Below are 26,307 nucleotides of genomic sequence, written 5' to 3' on the forward strand. Positions count from 1 at the left end.
GCTGGGGGAGTGGGAGAGGGAGAAGCAGGCCTCCTGTCGAGCAGGGAGCCCGATGCGGGGCTCGATCCCAGGACCCTGGGATCATGACCTGAGCCGAAGGCAGACGCTTAACGACTGAGCCACCCAGGCGCCCCCATTTGCCTTTTCTTATTTAATCTTCCCTCTGAGGCAGGTGATAGTTTGGTTCCCATCTTATTGGTGAGAAGATTGAGGGCTGGGAGGCTAATGGGGCCTGGGAGGCAAAGAGAGGAAATCCCTTCCTAGAATTGCTGTCTCCTAGCTGAACTAAGAATCAAATTGATATGAGACAGATCAATAGGAGAAAATTAAATTTAATAGGCGTACATATGGGGAATCCACAGAAACATAGAAATTCCAAAGACAGGCAAAATGAGGTATATATATCCTTCTGAACTATGGAGAAGGGGGTAGGGGCCTGGGATTCCAGAGGAAAGGAATGCACTTCACCAGGGCCATAAGAAGAGCAGATGTTTGGTAATTAGATGTTTGCCCTGCCATACAGATGGGTCACTCAGATAAAATTTGTCTTTGCTAATAACCCTTATTCTGGGAAAGACCTGCAATTTAGATCCTTCTGTGTAGTTAAGGGGGGATACAAAGTTTCTCTTGAGGTCACAGGGTCTCAAGTGCCTTCAGCTCAAAATAATCCACATGCCAAAGTGGCATATTCCGTGGCAGGGGGGGGGGGGGGGAGTGTGTCCTGAACCTCCTCACCTATGTTTTAAAAAGAACCCCAGGTGATTCATAAGCACTTTGAAGTTCCAGAACCTCTGATTTAAGAGATCCAAGCCTCGGTGATGAGAAATATGGTGACAGCATAAATAGGCATCCAGGCACCAGGGTGAGGAGATTCCTACAGGGAGGGGTCAAGGACAAAGCCAAGTTGCAGTCACCCCAGCCCCGGCTCTGTTGGGAAGGCACAGGTGTGGGCTGGCTGGGAGTGGAGGGCTGCAGGGTGGAGGCAGCTGAAGCTTTAGGGCTTCGGGTGTCCTGGCCAGCTTCTATCCAGCATTGGTCTGTCAGGTGAAGGGACCCCAGTTCTCGGGGGAAGGAGAATAGACACTGCTAATGAGTTTCAGCTGATGCTTCTCAGAAAAATGATGGCTTCTCCTGCCATAGCAAGACATTTCTTTTGATCATGATTGTTCCGAAGAAGGGACAGCAAATGACTTGCTGGTAATTGGGCATTTCGAGTGGCGCCTCCGTGCTGTCGGGGCTCAGGCGATGGGAGCGGGTGGTGCTGGCCTTGTGAGGGCCACTAGCATTCACTGTGCTGTGCCAGGAGGAAGAGGTCATGCTGTGATGCACTGTCCTGCGTACTCTCGCACACTGTGTGTACCCGAGCCTTTAGCAGAACAAAATGCGTTGCAGGTGGCTGATTGTGTGTGCGCTCTTTTTCACTGGTCTCTGAATAATGGCTTTCTGAGGAGCAAGGATGCTGCAGGCTGGGGGGAGTTGCTAAGAGGGAGGAGTTCTTCAGTTTACTTAAAACAACAAAAACTGGGCGCCTGGGTGGCTCAGATGGTTAAGCGTCTGCCTTCGGCTCAGGTCATGATCCCAGGGTCCTGGGATCGAGTCCCGCGTCGGGCTCTCTGCTCCTTGGGAGCCTGCTTCTCCCTCTGCCTCTCTCTCTCTCTGTCTCTCATGAATAAATAAATAAATAAATCTTTAACAACAACAAAAACTTCCTGCTTGTTTTACTGTGGATCAAACCAGGAGGCAAGCCTAGTGACCTGTGTTGAATAAGATGATTGATCGGGGGAGCCAGCTGTGGGAATCAGAGAGTTGGGATTCTGATTCCACATGTGTTCATAAATCGTCTCCATTTCCTTTAATCACAGAGGAAGTTCTCAAATCAGATGGGATGAGTTCATTCCCTCATTTATGCAGCGAATGCTCTCGGAAAGCCCAGCTGTGAACCAAACAAAGCCCCTGACCACGTGGAGCTTACATTCAGGAGGTAGAGAGAAAACACCACCACAAACACATGAATGTGTCATATGTCCTATAGTGATAGCCAGTGATGTATGAGCAGAAAGCTGAATGAATAAGCTGGGGGGGGTGGTGTTTAAGAAGAGGTTCCAGGCATGTGAAATGCAATCTACGAAGTCCTTGACACAAGAATGAGCTAGGGGCATTCCTGAAAATGGGTGAATGGCCAAAGTGGCCACTGAATAGAGAGGACAAAAGGGTAAGAAGTTTGAAGAAAAGGGTCCAGGTCAAAGCAGACCTTATAAGCTATGAAGAGCATTTAGATTTTCTAAGTGTGGTAGGAAACAATGGTAGAGTTTTTAGTAAAGGGAATGTCGTGAATTGATTTATGTTTAAAGAAATAGGTCTGGCTGGGGCATCTGAGTGGCTCAGTCAGTTAAGCGTCTGCCTTCGGCTCAGATCATGATCCCAGGGTCCTAGGATCCAGCCCTGCTTTGGGCTCTGCACTCAGCAGGGAGTCTGCTTCTCCTCCACCCTCTGCCCCTCCCCCTGCTCATGCTCACGCTCTCTCTCTAATAAATAAATAAATAAATCTTTTTAAAAAATAAAAGAAAGAACTATTCTGGCTAATGAGTGGATGGGAGTGTCACGAGTCTAAGGAAGAAGACCACTTAGAGGGCTGCAGGGCGAAGGAGGAAAGATGGTGGCTTATGGTTGTGGTGGAAACAGTGTACAAGAAAGGGCTAATAAGACTCTCAGGCTTGCAGCTAAGCAGTGGGGTGAGATAAAACAGATGAGGTGATGACCCAATTGCCCTGGCGTAGTGCTTAACAAAGAGCAAATCCTCCACAGACAATAATCTCTTCATCTGAGGAGGGGAGCTGCTATACCCTCCATATAAAAAAAATAATGAAATATTTCAGTTGAGGAAGACTTAGGGAGATGGTCTGATCTGGTGTTTTCATTTGAGGCAGTGAGGTCCAGAGAGGAGAAGGTGCACACCCAGCTGGGTCACAGCTGGTTAAGGGCAGACCTGGGACCAGAGCCCAGGTTCCTCTTGATCCCAAGGATGGTGTCTATAAATTATGCTGATCATGATGGTGCCACATTTTATGGATGCTTTTGGAGCCCAAAATACTTTTATATGTAGGTAGAGCTTAGATATGAACTTAAAACTTCGAAGGTGGATATCTCTAAGTGCAGGGGCCTCGTGTATTGGTCTGAATGACCCTGTGGGTTTCCTCTAGCACTAAGGTTCTGTCACATTAGAAGAGCCCAAAAAATCAAGAGCTCTGGGACAGCAAGCCGCTAGGCCCTCCATTTTCTCCCATTAACTCAGTTGCATTCATGGTCACTGTTCAGAAAAAATATCAATAGTTCTCTTCAAAAGGACTTTTTCTCTTCCCCCTAGCAGCTAGAAAGGACTGTCTCCTACCCTGAAAAGCACCCTGCCTTGGCTGTGTGCTCGTTGGAATAAACACAATTAGATGAGGAAGAAAGGGGGTGATTAGGGAATTATGTAAAATGGCTGTTAGATTGGCTCCTGCATCCCGTTCAGGATGTGAGCTTCTCTCTTGGAAAAGACTGTTCTGGGAAAGGACTAATTTCTGGTTGAACAGTTGGGGCATGAGAAAGGAGGAAGAGCTTTACAAGTTGTTTTTAAAACTGCCTGCCTGCTGTAGTGGCCAGAAGTCCTGGGTTTTTGTTCCCAAAGACAGGGCACAGATCTGGTCTCTTCCTGAATGAGGTGGCCCAGCTTCTCTCAACATGGTGGGACAGGCGCCTCAGCCAAATTTACACTCGACAGCTCATGGCTATAAGCATTCGCTGGGTATCTCTTGCATGTGCAGTGCTTACAGGGATGCTGGGGGTGGGAGGATGGTGGAAGGATAGGGTACAGCGGTGAAAATCCCATACTCCTTGAGCTCGGGAGCTAACCACCTGCCCGGTGGGGCAGTGGAGAGGGTGGAGACACACATACAAGGGGAGACCTCTGGGTGCAGACGCCAGAGTGAAGAAGGAGAGCATGGAGCTGACACATTCACCCCAAAGCTGTGTGGTGGGGATGAGTGGGAGTTGAGAGCCATTCAACATGTTGCAACAAACCACGCTGTGCTGTGAGTCTGGGAATCACAAGGAGGTCAGGGTCTTGTGGGAGAGACAGGCCTGGAGGCAGTAATTGTGGTTTGAACAGAATCGGGGAAGAGTGACACCACCCCCACCCTGGGTGGGTTATTAAAAGAGAAGTCTTTCCAGAACTAGTGATTTTGAGGTGGTGCTTAAAGGATGAGTAGGAAGGAGGCCGGGAGGCGGAGACAGGGAGAAGGAAGGGTATGGACATTTCAGTTGAAGTTAAAAATAGTGAGAGCAGAACTCAGGAAACAAAAACAGTTTTGAGGGGAGATTCAAGGGTGAGGCAGGGACTCACTGGAGATGGGGTTGAGAGGGGGTGGGGTGGCCACAGAGGACTTTGCATGTCCGGTTAAGGGGCCCCTCAAAAACTATGTCCCGGTGAAATGCCCCTTCAAGAATGCACAGGTTGGTGATTAACATAACATAACAAATAAATAAATAAATAAATACTGAAAGTTTTTTTTTTTTTTAAGATTTTATTTATTTATTTGAGACAGAGAGAATGAGAGAGAGAGAGCACATGAGAGGGGGGAGGGTCAGAGGCAGAAGCAGGCTCCCTGCCGAGCAGGGAGCCCGATGCGAGACTCGATCCAGGGACTCCAGGATCATGACCTGAGCCGAAGGCAGTCGCTTAACCAACTGAGCCACCCAGGCGCCCCTGAAAGATGTTTTAAAAAAAAGAATGCACAGGTTAATTCCATTTAAGCCAAAGTTTGTGTTTTCAAACGGATTGGTGTCCCTAATTTGTTAATTTTAGGATCCAACTATATTAACCACTTATAACTTATTTTTAAACCTGAGGGTATAAAATTGCTCCTTTGAAACTAAGGGCACATCTTGCCCGAATCAGATTGACCACTATCATTGGGTGCTCCTTGCCACTCAAGTTCACAGGCATTCCTGTCATTTATCAGAACCAGAGCATGACTGTGAAAATGGAAAGAAAGCAAGAAAAATCTGTTATCTCTGTGCTGTCCCTCATAACTCATTTGCTTCTGCACCAATGACCAGATCCTCCTTCCACACGGTTATTCAAGCCATGCCCCAGGGGGTCAGCCCTCTACCTGCACCTCTGTTGCCCCCACACCTAACCACCAAATCCTGGCCATTCTCTCCCCCTAGTATTACTCACACCTGTCTCTCCACGGCCACTGCCATTGGGCTCCTCTGAGCCACCATCACTTCTTGTCAGGATTTCTGCAATAACGTCCTGTTACCCCACCTCTACTCTTACCTTCCTCCGATTCTCCACCAAGCAAAAGTAGTAACTTTCAAATGCAGGTCAGCCCTTCGGTGGCTCTTAGGACAAGCTCTGCAATCTGACTGGGCACACCAGGGCTCAGCATGTCTGCTTCCTGCCTCTCTGGACTCATTACCTGCTTACCCCTACTCAGGCCATGCTGATGTTTTTCCTTCCTAGCTTGGTTAAGTCCTACTCTCCCTCAGCGCTCAGCTGTACCTCACTTCCTCAGAGAGGCCTTCCCTAACTGTTGGCACTCCCACCATTGCAATTAATGTGTGATCACAAATAATTATGTGATCTCCTGTCCAGTGCCTGTTCCCGATATAGACTGAGTTCCCAGAGTCAGGGCCCTGCCTGCCTTGTTTAATACTGCATCCTGGGCTGTTCTAGTGCCCAGCACTAGGGCACAATAGGACTAGTAAGTATCTGTTTGAATCCAGCGATATTCACATCCCACATGTGCTTCATTGCTCCCTGAAGAACCCACAGGCAAAAACTAAAAAATAAAACCTTCTACGTTGGAAACAGCTGAAAACCAATTCAAAGCCATTAATAGGTATTATTAACTATCATCCTGTACTATCTTGACTAAAATTAATAATTGATTATTTTAAATAAAATTTTGTAGCTGAGAGAAGTTAAACAAAGATAGCTAATGAGGGGCACCTTGATGGGTGCAGATGCTTCAGTAGGGCTCCAGGGATTTGGCTAGAAATGCAGTTTATTCTTCAACCAGTCATGTCCCAAGTCTGGGATGCACCAGAAACTGTGGGATATCCAGCCTTCTGATGCTGCACATTAATTTACGGGGTGTCATGTAATTATCAGGCACTGCTGGTGTCTGCTCAGAAAGCACATTTCTCTGCTGTGCAATCTAGGGGAGAAGCTAGATTGTTCTCCCAGAATTGGGGGACATGGAATCAGAGTCAGGAGAGCATGGGGTCAAAATGTGTGTCAAACAAGGTTGGCTCTAAGTGAACTGTCTGAAACAAAAGGGTCAGAAACCAGCATTTTAAACAATACCTCATGTTGTGATTATGTTTCTCTATCCTCAGGTACTTTTTCAGTCTCTATGATTATTAAAGTAATTTTGTTCACATCCTAAATCATTTGCCTTCTTATTTGTTAAATTGATTTCCACGCAGTCTCTGCATCTTCACTGAGGTTGCTCATGGGTTCCCCACAGCTTCGGTTCTGATGACAGAAGCTGGACTAAATGGAGACAATATAACATCACAGAGCAATCAAAATTATGTTTAATAAAAGCCTAGTGAATATGAATAATAGATTTTTAAGAGGTTAAGGTAGAACTAATTAAGTCAACTTAAGGGTCATTAACTGACAATGAATTGACATTTTAAAGAAAGCAAAAGAACTTAAGTAGAACACAAATTGCTTTTTTTTTAAAAAAAAAGATTTTATTTATTTATTTGAGAGAGAGAATGAGAGACAGAGAGCATGAGAGGGAGGAGGGTCAGAGGGAGAAGCAGACTCCCCGCCGAGTAGGGAGCCCGATGCGGGACTCGATCCCGGGACTCCAGGATCATGACCTGAGCCGAAGGCAGTCGCTTAACCAACTGAGCCACCCAGGCGCCCAAACACAAATTGCTTTTTAAGAGAACTTCACAAGTTGTGAAATTACCCCCAGGGAGTATGAAAGCTAACCATTTGCGAACTAGTAGATGGAAAGCTTTCCTCTTAAACCAATTTGTTTTTAGCATAACAAATTTTATTAAAGCTAGAGATACAAAATGAAATGAAATAAAATAAACTCGTTAAAACATTACCAGGCAAGCAGATCACACTTAACTGCTCACAACTAAATAAAAAAATAATTGTAATCTGAAAATCTGTCATAAATACCGAAGCAGTCTTGAAAAGCCACAAGACAGCTCTTTTGTATATAAAAATTATCAAAATTATCCATAAGCTTCACTTCATGGTATTAATATAAGTTTAAATATGCATAAAAATTAGAGCTGTACTATCCATGGTACACAATACATGGAAAACTTTGTCACTAGAAGTATTTTTCTTTGACCTTGCATGCTGATGCTCATCATCCTCTTTACAATAGAAAATTGTGGGATCACATTGTGTCAGGCCAAGTAAAAATGCACTCTCCTGATTTTTGTTGTTGTTGTTGAAATTTCCCCATACATAATTCTAGAGAGTTGTAGGCTCTTATTTCTTCTAAGAAAGGAACATTTAGAATTCCTTTCAGTGCTGCTTTTCAGTGTTTGCAAAAGGTAAAAAATCCAGTTCATTTACTACTGCAATTTCTTTTCATAGACATGCCTCCGGAATATTAAAAACATATATTGCCAGAACTTGTTATATAAAATAGTTAAATCTCTACACCCAATGTTTATATAGTCATTTTCTAAGAAGCCTTTATTTTCTCCTTTTTAATGGGCAATTATCTTACATTCCAGTTTTGTTAAGTGGATGTTTGTTAAATCTCATTTTTATATTCATATGTACATTTCTCTGACCCAATACCAATCTTGTTGTGAGCTTTGTGATAGTGTCACTGAAGACTTGGAAGGCTTCTATACTTTGCACAATTGCAGGTGTAATTTATTTCAAATGTTAAAGGAAGTGAAGCCAAAGGCTAGATTCTTTGGAGCCAGAACTCCCATGCCTGTAGTCAATGGAATGATTTGGTCTGTCTGCTTGCCACAGGGCAGTCCGTAGAAGTAACAGAGGAATGGACTAAAGCATCCTTTTATTTATTTATTTTTAAGAATTTATTTATTTATTTGAGAGAGAGAACATGCACATGCAAGAGCGGAGGGAGGGGCAGAGGGAGAGGAGAAGCAGACTCCCATGACTCCAAGATCATGACCTGAGCCAAAGGCAGGTGCTTAACTGACTGAGCCACCCAGGGACCCCTAAAACATCTTTTTAAACAGGCCCGGGGAGCCTGGGTGGCTCAGATGGTTAAGCGTCTGCCTTTGGCTCGTGTCATGATCCCAGGGTCTGGGGATTGAGCCCCACATCAGGCTCTTGGCTCAGCAGGGGGCCTACTTCTCCTTCTCCCTCTGCCTCTCCCCCTGCTCGTGCTCTCTCTCTCTCTGTATCTCTGTCTCAAATGAATAAATAAAATCTTAAAAATAAATAAATAAACAGGCCCAGTTCATCTAAATCATTTTTCCAGAAAGTCCTCTAGAACCTGAGAAGGCTAGTACATCATTAACCAGATGTTCAGGTTAGGTCCAGAATAGCCAGAACAGAGTGAGCTCAGTTGTCTTGGCAGGATCTAGAACAAGTATGTGGCTGTACACTCTGATTTAATTGTGGCCACCTGCTTTGCTGAGCGCCAACTCTTCAGAGACCAGGAGGTGAACTGCTTCCCTTCTCCCTGGGAGGCACCCCATGTGTTTGTTAGGCCATCAGCGTGAATGCAAAATAGATGTTAAAGGCTTTAGTCCTCCCTCCACTTCACGGCTTCCCCCGTCCAGTGCCCCTCCTATTTTCTCACCTTCTTAGCATCCCCTCTTCATCCCTCTATGGCTGTTCCACCTTCTCTAAATACCAAGGAAAATGTTCCGAGGCCAAATCACTAGGTCTTAAGCCTAGAAAAACATGGGGTCTCCACTTCTTCCCCAAAGGGAATCATAGATACTAAAGGCCTTAGGATGTAAAGACCTTGATTTATTTGGTTGGGAGGTTGGTGTTGATCGGAGGAGAGGGGTGGAAGGAAGGAAGCCACAAAGGACAGTTGTCCTGGTGATCACTCTCTGGGGCAGCCAGGTGGGGACTAACCAGTGCCGACTTTCCTCTCAAGATCAGGAAGGGAGTCCCAGGAGCGCAAGGAGGCAGGGGCCTCATGATTAGTTGCCTCTGCTGTGAGCATTTTTCTGGGGCAGTGAGGGATGAGTAGGCTGTGAGGGCCAAGGAATCGCCCTGACCTGATGCTGCCTAATTTTCCACCAGTGTGTCTGACTTTATGTGGGTGGAGTAAAGGTAGTGAGGGGCTTAAACTGTGCCTGATGGTCTGTGTAACTTGTTTAAAATAATGGACTAATTAAGGCTGGGAAAGCTGAAATGTAACGAGGGGATACCCTGGCGATCAAAGATGAGCTGACTTTAGTTCAGGGTGGACTGTTACGTGACCAGTGACAGTAGTGAAATCCCTGGATCGATGGTGGGCTGAACATGTCCAGCTGGACTGTTGCTTTCTGATGGGGATGGGAACTCTAGGATGCTGGCGGTCGCTCATGTTGTCACATGGCTTTCCTTCTGCCAGGGAGTCATTGTTTCTGTCCTCCTTCCCTGACCAGGTGTTGGACTGGATTGAAAACCATGGTGAGGCCTTTCTCAGCAAACACACCGGGGTTGGGAAGTCGCTGCATCGAGCCCGGGCCCTGCAGAAGAGGCACGATGACTTTGAAGAGGTGGCTCAGGTGAGACGCTCTGTGTGGTTGTGTGTGTGTGTGGAACTGGGTGAGGGAAGCCAGGGCCATGGCTTTGGTATTTGGGTTGATAGTCCAGTGGTTTCTGGGTTGCCTTCCTGCCTGATGCAAGGAGACCCTTGTCTGCTCTTGGATCACTAGGTGAGTGATAAATAGACCTTTAGTTTATGGTCTTCAGAGAAAATCTTCCTGGCAAGCATGATCAGTAAATGCCTTGTCCACAAGGTGGTAATAGCAGAAGGAATGGATGTTAGAAACATCGACAGCCCAGAACTACTGCTTACAGTTATCACCAGGGGCAAGTGGGAGCTGAAAATCAGCATTAGCTCTGCTTGCAGAGCTGTGTGTCTTCCAGGACCTGGAGGAGGAGACGGTACCTGTTCACCCACATCATGTATCCATAAGGCTGACTGTGCCCAGAGAATATGGCGTAATGTTCGGTCTTTTAGATGAGCTCTATACCTGATCCCAAAGGGCATTTTTATCTAATTTCACAAAGATGCCGTGAGAGGCCTTGACCATTTGACTTCATGGTAAGGGGTATAAGAGGGTTTTTTGTTCTGAGCCTGCAACCCCCCAATATTATCCAAACTCTCTTATATTTCTCTTTTGGGGAGTTCTCTAATGGATCCTGAACATCTTCATCTTCAAGATGAAATACTACTCTGTCCATTTATATTGTCAGACATGATCAGTTGCAGTGGAAACTAAGACCAAGGAATGAAGCAGGGTAGGGGCGTCTGCGGGGGGACCAGTATGGGGCAGGAGGCAGGATGACAAAGCTAGTGTTTGCCGCAGCTGTTAACCAGGCCTGGCTCCCATCCCACCATGTGGGCAGTCCTCAGGGTGGGTGTCACCCTGGGCATCATGCAGAGTGCTACCAGTCCCAGAGAGAACTGTGGGTGAGCTGTGGATGTCAAAGGTGAGCCCCTGTCAAAAACCAAAGGAATCTGCTAGAGGACAAGAAAGTGGTGGGAGCAAACTACATCTCTAAGGAAGCTGCAAGTAGGTGCTGGAAAGTGAGAGGCCTGGCAGGTGCCAGAAAGACTGAGTCACTAGTGACCTCAAGCTGGGAATACAGATGGATTAGACCCAACCTATGCAATAAAGAAAGCCTCATATAGAATCTTTGTGCACAGTTGGTGGGAATGTAAAGTGATGGAGTCACTGTATGGCAATTCCTCAAAAAATTAAACATAGAATTACCATATGATTCAGTAATCCTACTTCTACATATATACTCAAAAGAATTAAAAGCTGGGATGTGAAAAGATTCTTCTATACTCATGTTCATAGCAGCGTTATTCACAATAGCCAAAAGATGGGAGCAACACAAGTGTCCAGATGAAAGGATAAAGAAAATGGGGTCTATACAAACAATGGAATATTATTTGACCTCAAGAAGGAAGGAAATCTGACAACGTACTACAATATGGATGAATCTTGAAGATATTATGCTATGTGAAATAAGTCAGTTTTGAAAGGACAAATAGGAGTCCACTTATATGAAGTACCAAGAGTAGCCATATTCATAGAGACAGAAAGTCGAATGATGGTTGCCAGGGGCTGGGGCAAGGGAGGGAATAGGAAGTTATTATTTAATGGGTACAGAGTTTCACCTTTACAAGATAAAGAGTTCTGGAGATGGACGGTGGTGGTGGTTGCACAACAATGTGAATGTATTTAATGCCACTGAACTTAAAAAGTTTTACATTATGTATATTTTACTACCATCACAAGAACAAAAAAGCAAGTCTCATCCATACAAAGACCTTCTACAGAATGGGCTGGATCATGCCGATGTAATATAGACATGGGCCAAATGGGTCTCTGGATGTAGCACAGACCCAAAATATCTGAGTGTCCAACATCCTGGGTGCTTTTGCTATCTGTCAGGGGACAAAGGATTGGAGAGGGCCACATGGACTCCCTGTCTGCTGAGAAGGGGTGTTGTCGGATCTGGGGCGGTCTATTGGAATGGAGCCATCCCATAGCTGTAGTGTTCTTGCCCTTTGGCTATCCTGTGGCTCAGCCCTTCCTCACTCAGAAAGAACATCCCCAGAGCCACCCACAGCCCTGAGTCAGCCAGCCCCCCTCTCCCCCTTCCTGCTGCAACCTCAGAGGCAATGTCAGCCTTGGTTATAGGCCCTTGAGGGAGCTATTGTTTTGTGTGTTGTTTCAACCGAGCAAGCCTGGCTGCCACCTGAACTCTAACCCCACTTCTCCCAATTGCTCCCCTACCTTCTTGCTGATGCCTGATAAGCCTTTCACATGGGACAGTGCCTTTCAATCAGTAGCAGAGACACATTCACTTAAATTCATACTAAAGAAAGAATGGACACGTTCTGAGAGCCTGGGGTTCCATTATGTGTTTTATCTCCCACCAATCCTGGATGGTGGATAGTATTAGCCTTGTTTTATAGAATATGATGCTAGAGCTCAAAAAATTCTTCAGTGTGCCCAAATCGTCTGGCTTGTCAGCAGCTCTGCTAGGATTCAAACTCGGTCTGTCTGACCTCAGAGTCATGTTTTTACCCTAACTTCACTCTGCCCCTCCTTATTGAAGTATAGGACCTGAGTGTAAAATTCATTTCCAAGTGCCAGTTTCCTCAAGAAAAGTACAGAACAAAGAGCAAGAGGGGGGCAGGTGGGGTGGAGAGGAGATGCTGTGGCCATTCCGTTTGGCATACATTACAACTCTTCCCAATCTCTTGCTATAATCCACTTCTCCCTGTCCCTGCTTTCAGATAAGACAGCGTCTTTCTTAGGAGAGAGAGTTCTGCCTTCTAAAAGGCTCATGCTTTTTGAAGTATTCCCCTTGGAAAGGGGACAGATGTGGACAACAAAGGGCACACATAAGCATGGGCCATGAAGTTGCCATATTGCCCTGCAAATCGGTCTTGAGAGATGAATCTCATAGTCTAGTAATAAATCCTGTTTTGTTTTCTCATCCCTACTCTGGGGAAGGGTATGGGCAGCGGAGCTCCCTAGCATCCTGGAATTGGTAGTCCACATTGGAAAATCAACTTGACTGTGGCAAAGGCAGATGAACTGGCAGCAGCCTCAGATCTGCTTTCTTCTGTGCAATGTGATCATCACGCTCAGGTGGTGGGAAAGGAGATGATCCAGGCAGGAAAGGGTGTGCCCTCTCTCTCTTGCTTCTGTTCTCAATTAGGTGAGGGCCACTGGGAGGGGAGGAGTGGATTTAATCAGGATTGGACAATTCTTGAGTCAGAGATCAATGCTACAGAGCCAAAGCATGGAAACTTTTGTTGCTTGTTGTTTGGGGTTGCTGGTCAAGAGATCTAGTCAGAAAGGACATCACAAATGATGAGAAGTAGGAGGTTGGGGGGGGGGTGTCACTTGTTACCAGAACTACAGAGGGTCATGATTCAGTGAAAGAATCTCTTTTAATGTCATGATTTTATGGTTCTTTGACCTGAGGCTGATAGGAGAAGGAAATTCTGAGCACCCATTCTCTATATTCAAGTTAAAAAATTGTCCTGAATCAAAGCAGGAAGAGAGCTGTTGCACCTGTTGCATCCCTGGGATGCTGCCCTTCTACAGGAAAGAGCAAGCCCTCCAGCAGAGAAAAGGGCTACGCACAGGGAGAGGCCCAAGGGCAGTGTGAACTCATGGAACAAATACACCTCTACTCTGGAGATCGTGTAAAGACACTGAAGACAACAGTAGAAATATCCAGTATATCTGGGAAGAATTAATGTAGCAAACCATGACCTTACATTTTGTGTTTATTAGCTCTTGAGCACATTTTAAACAAATTCAACGGTCATTTGAAGGAAGTGAATGAAGTATTTATGGTCCTCAGTTCATCCTGCAGATGGCACTCTTCGAATAGTCTACCTGGAAGCTGAGCTGAATGGGAAGGAAGCCACTTCCCACTTGGCAGGGGAGGCTCCTGACAGGCAGGTGGGGATAGTCTGGGGCCACGTGTGCAGCAGGGGTCTGTCTCTATAAATGTTTCTAGTCCAAGTTACTGAGATCCTCTGTGCTCAAACAGAAGACCTGGGGACTAGCAGGAACCCTTCTGATCCTGGTAGATACTTTACTCAAGTTGCCTATAAACTCATCACATGACTCAGGCTATAGAGTAAATCAGATTTTAAAAGACACTTATTATATCTTTATATATATTTTTGTGGCACGGTAGTTGTTATCAGGAGTATAAAGAAGTATAAGATAGAGTTGCTGCCCATCACATCATATCTGTCAGGGGATACGTGTGTCCACATCTTGCCCAGGAGGTAGTATGGGCCATGGTACTGTTATTTTGTCCTGAGATATTTGCTATTACTCAGAAGGAAAGTACTCAAGTGCCTGTGTTTTAGAGAGCAGCTGTGCCTGCTCTGTGAATGGTCTGCTTTATGACCTCATTATCTGGAATGCCAGACTTTCTGTAAGCTAGCTTAGTAAAAAAAATTAGCAATCATTTGCACTCAAATATACATTATCTAAAATCTCAAAGCACCAAATCACATTTAAACAGCTAAGCATATTAAATAGCATTTGTGTAACATTTTTGAAAGAACAGACCATTTAAAGAAAGATTTAAAGAAATATAAAAACATAGGCACGATTAAGCACTTCATTCAATAATCTCTGGTTGGTTGTTTATCTGACTCTTGCTGTTTTCCCAAACTTGAATAGAAAACACTTTAAAAAATTCAATATGAGTCTTGGGGTCAAAATAGGCAAAAATGGGGGCGCCTGGGTGGCTCAGTTGTTGAGCATCTGCCTTCGGCTCAGGTCATGATCCCAGGGTCCTGGTATTGAGCCGTGCGTCGGGCTCCCTGCTCAGTGGGAAGCCTGCTTCTCCCTCTCCCACTCCCCCTGCTTGTGTTCCCTCTCTTGCTGGGTCTCTCTCTGTCAAATAAATAAATAAAATCTTTTAAAAAATAGGCAAAAATGGAAGGGAAACATTTTAGTGGACCTATCAGTGACCTTACCCATCAAAGATCTTCAAAGTGTAATCAGCTAACTTACTAGAGCTCCAAGGGCAGTTAGAATAGGGAATCCATAGGGGTAGAAAGTCCCTGCCCTCGGAGTCAGACAGTAGTACTCATCAGTTTCCAAGCCCATCAAGTCTGTGTCAGGCACCTTGAGAAATTAAAGAGATATAACAGTTTCCGTTTTGAGGAAATCATGATCCAAAGAGAAACATGCATTAAACATATTGTAACCCTCTAAGAAGTCCCATAGTTTGAAAGGAAGCCTAATCTTTTTCCTTTCAGGGTTTTCAAGGAGCATTTCCAGCAAAACCAAGATAAACCATTAGTTCATTTGGTGACCCAATAAATATACCTGTCTAGGGGATGGTGTAGTGATCTTTGGAGTAAGTTCCTTCTTTTCATGCCTGAGATGGTGACCAATTATAGCAACTGCAAATGCAAGCAGAAGGAAAAGGTGGGAAAGCTTCAATAGATGCTTTTTCACACTCCAGCTTCTTAGAGAGGATAAAACTTTCTTCAGCAGGATGAAAAAAATAGTGAGGAAGAAAGCCAGGAAAATGCAGAGAAATTAATGTCAAGAAGTGGGCAAGTGGAAGAATGTGAAATAGCAGAGAAATGAAGGACAGTCTTACCCTTTGGATCTTGCATGACATTCATCCCATTTGAGTGGATTCAGGACATTCCCTCCATGGAGCACCAGGGAAAAGTTGCATGAGCTGAGGGGAGGGCTCTTGGGACCACTCTCAGGAAGAAGAAAGGTTATATTGTGGATAACTCCCAACCATGGGTTTTGAAGGTCACTTTATATACACTTGTGGAAATTGAGAGAGAGCCAATATCCAAGCTATTATAGAAAGCCTACCAAGAACTTCTTATCAAGACCATGAATTGTCCCCCACTTCTGCTTCCTATGTGGAACAAATGGCACATTCCAAAGAAATTGAGACTGCATTCCTAATGACTTTAGGTTCTGGAGAGCAAACTGAAAGACTCAGAAGCACAGGTGGCGTTCTTATCTCTTGTTCCATGTGACGGCAGGGACTATGGAAAAGAGGGAAGGCATTGAAAAACAAATGGCTGCCTATGTAGATGGTGTTTTCAAAAGTGTTCTGGAGTATACCCTACAAAGCCAGGATGATGGACTTCTGGTAAGGGGAAAGTGCATCTCATAAAGATTGGGGAAGATTTGGCAGAAAGCTTTGCTGATCTATCTAGAAAGATTGAAGTGAACTTTGAAGTGGAAGGAGAAAATTATCCTAATAAAGCCAAAACCAGATATGTGGGGTGCCATAGAGGTGGCATAGAAAGAAGCACCTTGTGGGGCGCCTGGGTGGCTCAGTCGTTAAACGTCTGCCTTCGGCTCAGGGCATGATCCCAGGGTCCTGGGATCAAGCCCCGCATCGGGCTCTCTGCTCCGCGGGGAGCCTGCTTCTCCCTCTCCCACTCCCCCTGATTGTGTTCCCTCTCTCACTGTGTCTCTCTCTCTGTCAAATAAATAAAACCTTTAAAAAAGAAAGAAAAGAAAGAAAGAAGCACCTTGTGAAGGAGATGCCCTTAGGTCACCTTAGGTAGGAAAATACAAATACAATTGCCTGCAATATATATATATGTGTGTGTATATATATATATATATACACACACATATATATATACATACACATATATACATATATATTATATTGTAATATGTATATGCAATATATATATGTACTTATTATATGTACTTAAATTTTAATACCAGAATACAAATACAAATACAAAACATTCCTGAGACTTTAGGGTATTGAGCTCATAACTAGAAAATGGTGAGAGAAGAGGACTTTTTGTTTAAAGGACTCATTCTAATAGGAGGGATGAAGGTATACCAGAAAGGATGACTTCGATATGAGACTACAAACCTGAGGGTATTAGACAATATGGAGAAGTACTAGAGCGGTAAGAAGAAGAAAAATACTGACGGCTAGAGAGGACCATGGTCTGCTCCATCACATGGAGGATATGGGAAATGCTGTTCTGATACGATTTCACTTCCGGTTCAAGGGAAGCTATGGTGGTGATGACAGTCCTCAAATTTCCTGACATCGCCTGTAAATTTCGTGACACTGTAAATAAAACATCTATATGTTGTTGAGAGTGGAGGATTCTACATGAGAGAGAGCGAATCATTGTAGAAAAGCTCAAAGGAGTATAGGTTGTGTCTAGACTCTCAGGAACATTGACCTTTAGATGAAAGGGTTTAGACTTTGCTCTTAAAGCGGAAATAGTAAAGGCTTTTGAGTAATGATATAAATTTAAATACAGTTGACCCTTGAATAACACAGGGGGTTAGGCACCAACCCTCGTGTAGTCAAAAATCTACATATAACTTCTGACTCCTCAAAAACTGCCTATAGCCTGCTGTTGACCAGAAGACTTACTGATAATATAAACAGTCAATTAACACATATTTTTATATGTATTATGTGCTATGTTTTTTTTTTTTTTAAGATTTTATTTATTTGACAGAAAGAGACACAGCGAGAGAGGGAACACAAGCAGGGGGAGTGGGAGAGGGAGAAGCAGGCTCCCCACTGAGCAGGAAGCCCAATGTGGGGCTCGATCCCAGGACCTGGGATCATGACGTGAGCCAAAGGCAGACACTTAACGACTGAGCCACCCAGGGGCCCCTATGTGCTATGTTCTTACAATAAAGTAGGCTAGAGAAAAGAAAATGTTAAGAAAACCATAAGGAAGAGAAAATACATTTACAGGACTCTACTGTATTTATCCAAAAAAACCAAAAAACAAAAAAACCCACATATAAATAGACCCGCACAGTTCAAGCTCATTGTCAATCAACGGTCAAGTGTATAATCTCTAAACCAGAGAAGTAAGGATTTCTCTATCCACTGGCTATTTAAATCTCATATGTAGTATTGTGCCTAATTTGAGAAAATACGTATTCAAAAGGATATTGACAAACTATACTTGATTGTCAGAAGACTGCTAGGATAGTGAAATCCAAGTAACTGGATATATTCTGTTTTGAGTAAATAATGTTTTATGGAAGGCAGGGGGATAGGCTTGATAATTGAAGGCTTCCGATAGAAGAAGTAAGGGTGGAAGGGTTAGTGAAGCCCATTTTAGTTTAATTCAGGTGTAACTTCTAACCCATGGTTGATTTTTTTATGAGCTGTCCAAAATCAGAATGAAATACCTTGTGATGTCTTGTGCTTATCACTGGAGGCTTTCTGGTAGAGGTGACACTTTATTCCCTTAGGATATAAACATCCTCAAGTCTTTCCTATCTTAAAAATGAACAAATAAAAAATGAATAAAAAGAAACTTAGACAACCTTTTCTGGTAGTTTAGACTACTTCCCCGGTGTTTCTCCTTTCCTTCATAGCCCAGGTGTTTGAGAGAAGAGTTTTTATTTGCCATCTCTACTTCCTCATCTCCTAGATGCCCTTTGACCCCTGCCATTGGACTTCTATTCCCTCTGGGCAACTGAGGTTAATCTTACCTAAGTCTTCAACTGGGCTTTTTTCTTGCTAAATCCAAAGGACACTTTTCAGATATTAATTGGTTTCAGGAAGCATTTGATCCTCTCGACGATTTCCTCCTTTTTAAATTCTCTTCTCCCAGCCTTCCATGACACCATGCTCTCTTGGTTTCCTTATGTCTTTTTGGCTGGTCCTTTTTAGACTCTTCTCCCTTTTCCCAAGGATTTCCTCAGACTGTCTCGTCTCACTGTACACTCCAGACATGATTTTATACTCTTTCCTAGTCTCAACTGCCACCATTAGTCTGATGGCTCTGAAATCCATGTCTTATCTCTGATCTCACCCCTGAGCAACCTATTCATAAACCCATTGACTCTCTGGATACCTCCACTTCGATTTCTCAGAGGATTCTCAAAACCAGTATATCCAAAATTTATTTTATCATTTTCCACCCCTTCCAGGTGTGCTCTTCCTCCTGTATGCCCCACGCCAGCGAAGGACACCATCCACCCAGTTGCTCGAGCCAGACACTTGGGAATCATTCTTGACTTCTGCTTTGCTCTCACCCCTCATGTGTCCTTTGCAAAGTCCTACTAATGCTACTACCTCTTTATGTGTCCCTTTCCTTTCATCTCCATTGCCACTGCCTGAGATCAGAGTCTCATTATCTCTTCTTTGGTTTGTCACACTATCCTCCTGTTTTTCCTAACTCGTCATAGTCTTCTTAAATCCTTCCCCACGCTGCCGTAAGAGTGGTTTTCCTGAAATGCACATCTCATCATGCTATTCCATCAGTTATGGAACCCATAGATGGCTTTCCATTAGGATAAAGTTCGAACTATTGATATCATAAACCTTTTATCACCTGGCTACTGCCTCTCTGGCTTTCTCTCTTATCGATAATGTGCTCCCTCTACCCCCCATCCCCTATACTCCTGCTGTCCCAGTTTGTACCTGAACATGCCATGCTCTCAAGTGCAATGCTGTCTGCTCTTTCATCATTCCCATTTATTTAAGTCTGACCACCCCTGACCAGCTTCTGTTCATCTTGAAACACTCATCTCAAGTATCATCTCTTCTTGGAAGGAGTGGTCTCCATGGTTTGGTTGAATGCCCCTTTTCTAGGCATCCACTTATTTTGGCCACATCCCTGTCATGGTAGTTATCATGCAGTGTCATCATTAATTTTATGCCAGCCTCACTCCCCAGCTGGACTGTGACTTCCTTAGAGCATGAATTTTGTCTCATTAGTCTTTTTATCTCAATGCCTAGCACAGTGAGCCTAACAGGCAATTGGCACTTGAAAAAGTAAATGAATGGTACAGAGAGGATTTCTTTGTGGGATGGATATCAGGTCAGATTATCTCTGAGATCCCTTCCAATTCTAAGAATGAGAAATGGAAGAGAAGTAGATTAGATGAATATTCATAAGAACGCAGGCCCCAAAACCATATAGCCTGAGACCTAAGTGAGAGCCACCCTGTTAGAATTAGTGAGACTGCACTGAGCTGAGATCAACCTGGACAGCCCTGCCCAGGATCTGACACTTGGGAAGAAGCATTTTTTGAGTCATATTTTGAGTGAGGTTTTGGACTCTTCCATGTTTTTTTTTTTTAATTGAAAAAATACTAAAAAATAATTTCAGTTGAAGTCCTAGGAAACCAATCTTGACAAGAGGAAATGGTAATCCTTACTATGTGCATTTCCCCAGCCCCACTAAGTTTCCATGATTTTTCCAGCTGGGATAGCTTACCATCATACTGTACCGTTAACCCTCTTTTTCTGCTAGCTTATATGTAGTGAAGTTATTTTTCTCTTCCAAAAATCCTCTTTTTTTGAGAGATGAATAATATTGGCCTTTTCCAAAAGGATTTTAAAGGCAAAAATAAAAACCCAAAAAGTAAATTAGACAAAAGAATTATACTGTATACCGATTTTATGTTCAGTATATTGATTCTAAGTCCAAGATAGCTCATCTAGTCATACTTCTTTTGATTCAGTGTATCATGTTCATTGATAGACATTTTTTGCTTCTCCCTATTGAAGAGACCCTAATACCAACAACAATAATGACAGTAGCGTGACACTTACTGAGTACTTTGTGTGTGCTGGACACTGTTCTATTTTTCCTATATTAACTCACTTAATCCTCATAACATCACTGAGTTAGGTATTTCTTTTTTCAATATTTTTTATTCAAGTATGATTAACATACAATATTAAATTAGTTTCAGGTGTACAATATAATAATTCGGCCATTCTATACATTTCTCAGTGCTCATCAATATAAGTGTTCTATTAATCCCTTTATCTATTTCACCCATCCCTCCCACTCACCTCCCCTCTAGCAACCTCCTGTTTATTCTCTGTATTTAAGAGTTCATTTTTTTGTCTCTTTTTTTCTTTGTTCATTTATTTTATTTCTTAAATTCTACATAGGAGTGAAATCATATGATATTTGTCTATCCCTGACTGACTTCTCTCACTTAAGCATTATAACTTCTGGGTTCATCCATGTTGTTGCAAATGGCAAGATTTCATTCTTTTTTTATGGCTGAGTAATATTCCATTATATGTATATTATATATAATATTATGTATTAATATTCCACTAAGAACCTTTAATATATATTTTTAAATATATATTAATATTCCTTTATACATAAACACACACGCATGTGCACACACACACACATACACACACCACATCATCTTTATCCACTCCTCTGTCGATGGACACTTGGATTTTGCTTGCTTCCATATCTTGGCTATTATAAATAATGCTCCAATAAACGTAGGGGTACAAATATCTTTTTGAATTAGTGTTTTCGTATTCTTTGGGTAAATACCCAGTAGTAGAATTACTGGATCATATGGTAGTTCTACTTTTAATTTTTTAAGGAGCCTCCACACTATTTTTCCATAGTGGCTACAGCACTATGGTAGAAATGATTGCATTCCTACCAACAGTACACGAGGGTTCCTTTTTCTTCATATCCTTGCCAACATTTCTCATGTTTTTTATTTTAACCATTCTGATAGTTATAAAGTGATATCTCATTGTGGTTTTAATTTGCATTTCCTTGATGACTAGTGATATTGGGTATCTTTTCATAAGTCTGTTGGTCATTTGTATATCTTTGGGAAAATGTCTGTTTAGGTCCTCTGCTCATTTTTTAATTGGATTATTTGGTTTATTGGTGTTGAGTTGTATAAGTTCTTTATATATTTTGGATATTAACTCCTCATTGGATATATAATTTGCAAATATCTTCTGCCATTCAGTAGGTTGCTTTTTTGTTTTGTTGATGGTTTCTTTTGCTGTGCAAAGCTTTTTATTTTGGTGTAGTACCAATAGTTTAATTTTGCTTTTGTTTCCCTTATCTGAGGAAACATGTCTAGAAAAATGTTTCTATGGCCAGTGTCAAAGAAATTACTGCCTATGATTTCTTCTAAGAGTTTTATGGTTTCAGGTCTCACATATAGGTTTTTAAACCATTTTGAGTTTATTTTTGTATATGGTATAAGGAAGTGGTCCAGTTTCTTTCTTTTGCATTTAGCTGTCCAGTTTTCCCAGCACCATTTGTTGAAGACTGTCTTTTCCCTATTGTATATTCTTTCCTCTTTTATCATAGATTAATTGACTGTATAAGTGTGGGGTTTTTTATGGACTTTCTCTTCTGTTCCATGCATCTATGTGTCTGTTTTTATGCCAATACCATACTGTTTTGATTGCTACAGCTTTGTAATATATCTTGAAATCTGGGGTTGTGGTACCTCCAGCTTTGTACATGAGTTAGGGATTTCTACATTTACAAATAAGAAATCTGAGGCAAAGAGGTTAAATGATTAGCACAAGTTGGCAGAGCTAGGAAACGGTGGAGCTGGGATTCAAGCCCTGGTAGTCTAGCTCCAGAGCCCAGGCTCTCAACCACCTTGCCGTAGACTCTCTCAATTCACAAGAACTTTAGATGTCTCTGGGATGAGGCCTGGCAGGGTCCACCCTAGAACCAGTTCCTAGTCCTCTCTCGATGTGTGTATCTGCGTAATCCCTCAGATAGCTACATGTTGGTACTATGGCCACAAGACTGCTGAGTGACACTTTTTCCCTCCTTTTGTCTAAGATTTCCCTTGGATTCTAGGACCACCTTCATGATTCTCTATGACATCTTTTTAGTCCAAAGGGTCTGTGTGACCCTAGACCTTTGGAAACCCTATGACCGCCTTTTGCCTTTCTCTGCCTGTTCTCTGGCTTTTCTGGAACACATGTGCCAATGGTTGGTGCCTATTTAACAATGAACTTGGCCAGGATCTGGCCTGAGTCTTCACTTCCATTTTCCGGCACAACCTGGTGGACGACACTTGACCAGGTTAGGAGATTATTTTGTTTCTTTCCTTTTCACCTTTTGCTAGGATCAGGCTATCACTAACTAAACTTACTAGTTTCCCAAATCTGTTCCCCTTGATAGCTCCCTAAGCCCGTTTGAGAGTTCCCTGTCAGCTGTGATTTCCTATCTGTTGGGACACAGGGTATAGGAAGAAAAGCACAGCATTTGGAATCAACCTGTTCTTTCATTTTATTGGTCTTGGGCCAGTCACTTTATTTCCCCGAGCCTCGGTGTCCTTCTCTAAACTGGAGATAGGGACACCTACCCTGAAGAGTGATGTGACAGTTAGAAATAACATATGGAAAGTGCCTAATAGAGAATTTGGTTCATAGGAGGGACTTGATGAATAGTGGCCTCTGTGACAGCAGTGGTGGCCATGGGGTGGAGGTGATATAATACATCTAAGCCTCACTCTCTTCCAGGCTAAGTTATCAAATACCTTGCTGTCATCTCTGAACACTCAGCTTGGTGTGGGCTGCTTGACTATGTTGGAAAGAGTAGGTCTGTTCCCTTTTGTATATTCTTGTCTCCTTTATCATAGACTAGTTGACCATATAAGTGTGGATTTATTTCTGGACTCTCTATTTTGTTCCCTGCATCTATGTGTCTGTTTTTTAGGCCACTTCCATACTGTGCCATACGGTATGCCATACAGGTGCCAAGGGGACAGATCAGCTATGGGTACTGAGAAGCCTGACCCTCAGGTTAAACACTGTGGAAGAAATGGCCATCTAATTTGACCAGTTGGAAGCAAATGGAATGATGGTGCATTCTGCCTGGGGGCGGTAGATACTGGGTACCCAGCACTGGGCATCCAGGAGCAAATGTGTTCAGAGATCCAAGGAGAAGAATGGGCAATTTGCATGTGGGAAGGCTCTTAACGGATAGCAAGGCTCCAGCCACTGGGCTGCAAGTCAGAGGCTGGGTTCCTGGGGTATCAGGTAAGGAAGGACTGATTCTTAGGGACAGGATCAAAACTGGGCAGCAGGGCAGGGCTGGATGGTTGCCAAGGGGACCTGATGTGGAGGTCTATTGGTGAGATGTGTGTTTCCATTTGATTTCTGAAACTGGGCTGGAGCTGAGCCTGCCACAGGGCCCCAGAAAAGGGAGAAGGAAGAAAAGAGACTCTGGGCACCAAGTGAGAGCACTCTCCGCTCTAGAGAATTCACGGACTCAGTGCCCTCCTTAGAAGGGTATCAAGAGTGTAACCACTAGAGTTTCACGATGTGACAACATATTTACCATGCACAGCGAGAATAGCATACGGATGGGAAGAATAAAGCTACTGTCTCTCAGAAAGCATTGACACGTTTTAGAAAGGAAACAGGGAAGGCTGTTCCAGAGGAAAGCTCTCCTGTCTGCCCAGTATTGATTCTGAAAGCAAACCATTTATTACCGTGTCTTCCAATAATTAATTTCAGCACAGGTCAACCTGCCCAGGTGAAGAGAAACCAAATCGATTTCCTTTCTCTTCCCTCTTCTTTCCATTTCTGTGACACACTGAGTAGCATGGGCTTCAGGAGTGTGCTTGTCCCCCTAGAAGCCAGTGCTGGCTGGGCTGAAAGCTAGAGGGAGTGCTAATGGATTTGCATACAGGGGGATAAAAATATTTTGAAAACTATTTGCAAGGTTTTAAACCTGTGCTATAAAGTCAAGCATACAAGGACGAGTAATTATAAGAAATGCCATTTATTTAACACATACTTTATAAGGAATATCTCATTTAGTCTTTTTTTAAAAAAAGATTTCATTTATTTATTTGTCAGAGAGAGAGAGCGCGCACAAGCAGGGGGAGCAGCAGAGGGAGAGGGAGAGGGAGAAGCAGGCTCCCCTCTGAGCAAGGAGCCCGATGCGGGACTCGATTCCAGGACCCTGGGATCATGACCTGAGCCGAAGGCAGACGCTTAACCGACTGAGCCACCCAGACGTCCCACTCTCATTTAATCTTTGAAACCACCCTTTGGAGTAGGTGTTAATTTATCCTCATTTTCCAGATGAAGAATCAGACCCAGAGAGGATCATTCAAGTGAATGAAGCAAGATTTGAACCCAGGCGGGCTGACTTCTAGCACACATGCATTCAGAGTAATGGGAAAAAACTGAGCTTATTCAACAATCCTTTCGGGAGTTTTTTCCAAACAAAGTTCCTATTTTATTTTTATTTATATTCATTATTTTTAATTACAAAATTACACATATTCAATATAGAAAAGCAGACAAGCAAATAAGAACAAAAATAATCCACCCACTCAGTTGTCTAACAGCTGCTAATACATTGGTGTTTATTCTCCCAGGTATTTTTCTCTATATGTACACGGGTATATTGATCACTGGCTTTTCTCACTTAAGGATATATCCATGGTGATAGATACAGTGTTATCTATTGCTGTGGTGTTGCAGATTACCATGGTAATCTATAATGTTATTTTTTTGTGTGCGTAAAGACTCTAATATGAAGACTTCTTACTCTTTCCCAGAGTCTGGTAATTTATAATTATAGGCTATTAAAACCAGGTACAATTATAAATATGTAAAGAGAAGCAAAATAAGCATTGAAAATGGAGGGCTGGGTTTAAGCCAAGGATCCAGAATCTTTTCCCAAGAGAAAGATTCAGAAAATGGCAGCTTGTAAATGCCCTCCAAGCCTTTCCTGTTCCCCACAGTCGGTGCACGGATACTGCAATGCTGTGGGGAGTCTCTGGCCCCCGGCTGGAGTGGAGCTGAGGGACTCTGGTGATGGCAGGAGCGGTGGTAGGGGGCAGTGCTTCAAGTCAGCAGCCTTTGCAGCCTCTTTGCTCCTTCTCCTCCTCTTTCTTTCTCCTTCTTTCTCCTTCTTTCTCCCCTTCTCCTCCTCCTCTACTTTTTTCCCTTCATGTCTGTCCCATCTTCTCTGGGGACGTCCTTTTCTGGAATAGGGACTCAGTCAGGGTCCAGGATAGAGCGCTCAGCTCTGGTCCAAGTGTATTTCAGGTGAGCAGTGTTTTCCCGAGCCCCTGAGAGCTCCATGGTGTGAATGCTCCCCTGCTGTGGCATTTGGGGTTTGGGAGCAAATCAGCAGTGTCTGGGCTAAAGGGTAAGGACTTTGGAGAACTTGCTGGTAAATGAAGCAGCTGGGACAGATAACGAGTGCCAGGAGCCAGCACCTAAGCGCCCCCGAAGGGCTTCAGGCTGTATCTGACACAAACCAGAAAATAAAACACATATCACCAATGAGAACAACCCACCAAGCAGATATGCCTTTTTTTTTTTTTTTTCCCCTCTGCCAGTGAGCAACCGGAGGCATCTTCATGAACTAATTTTGTTTGGAATACATTTTTAACAGGAGAAAAGCCCACTGCCAAGTTCTGGCAGGAACAAAGCATTACATCTGAGTTATTCCACCTGGAAAGGAAGCCAGGTTTGGGACAGAGGGAGCTGAGCTCTTGCGGCATCCTGTAACAGCAGGGACATCCAAGCCTCATTGGGACTGGTGCCTTTATTTGTCTTGGGATACACAGGCAAATGCCAGCCAGCCCCAGGCACTGCCTTTGAGTTTCAGAGACTAGAGCAGCTGTCCCGCTACATTCTAGGAGCTGACGGCACTGAATACTGGCAGCCTGTGCTGTAATTACGTATCTCCATGGTGTTTCACACTGTGGGCTATTTTGTATAATGTATCTGAGCTTTAGCAATGCCAAGTATGGCTTGAAATAGCTCTGGTGGACTTTAGTCCATCATATGCT

At 43.5% G+C, this 26,307-nt stretch overlaps 1 protein-coding gene across 15 annotated transcripts in view; it reads left to right on the forward strand.

Annotated features, from left to right (window-relative positions):
• KALRN (kalirin RhoGEF kinase) overlaps nucleotides 1-26,307 on the forward strand; it is a 655,214-nt gene that overhangs the window by 290,644 nt on the left and 338,263 nt on the right. For all 15 annotated transcript variants that reach the window (XM_064572015.1, XM_064572061.1, XM_064572104.1 and 12 more), the window contains one exon: nucleotides 9,616-9,738. In XM_064572015.1, the coding sequence (XP_064428085.1) occupies nucleotides 9,616-9,738 (123 nt within the window). The remainder of the gene's footprint in view (nucleotides 1-9,615; nucleotides 9,739-26,307) is intronic.

The sequence above is a fragment of the Mirounga angustirostris genome, unplaced genomic scaffold (assembly GCF_029215605.1).
Source record: "Mirounga angustirostris isolate CCGP_5_RB_7025 unplaced genomic scaffold, mMirAng1.0.hap1 SCAF_1, whole genome shotgun sequence".
Taxonomy (NCBI): Eukaryota; Metazoa; Chordata; class Mammalia; order Carnivora; family Phocidae; genus Mirounga; species Mirounga angustirostris.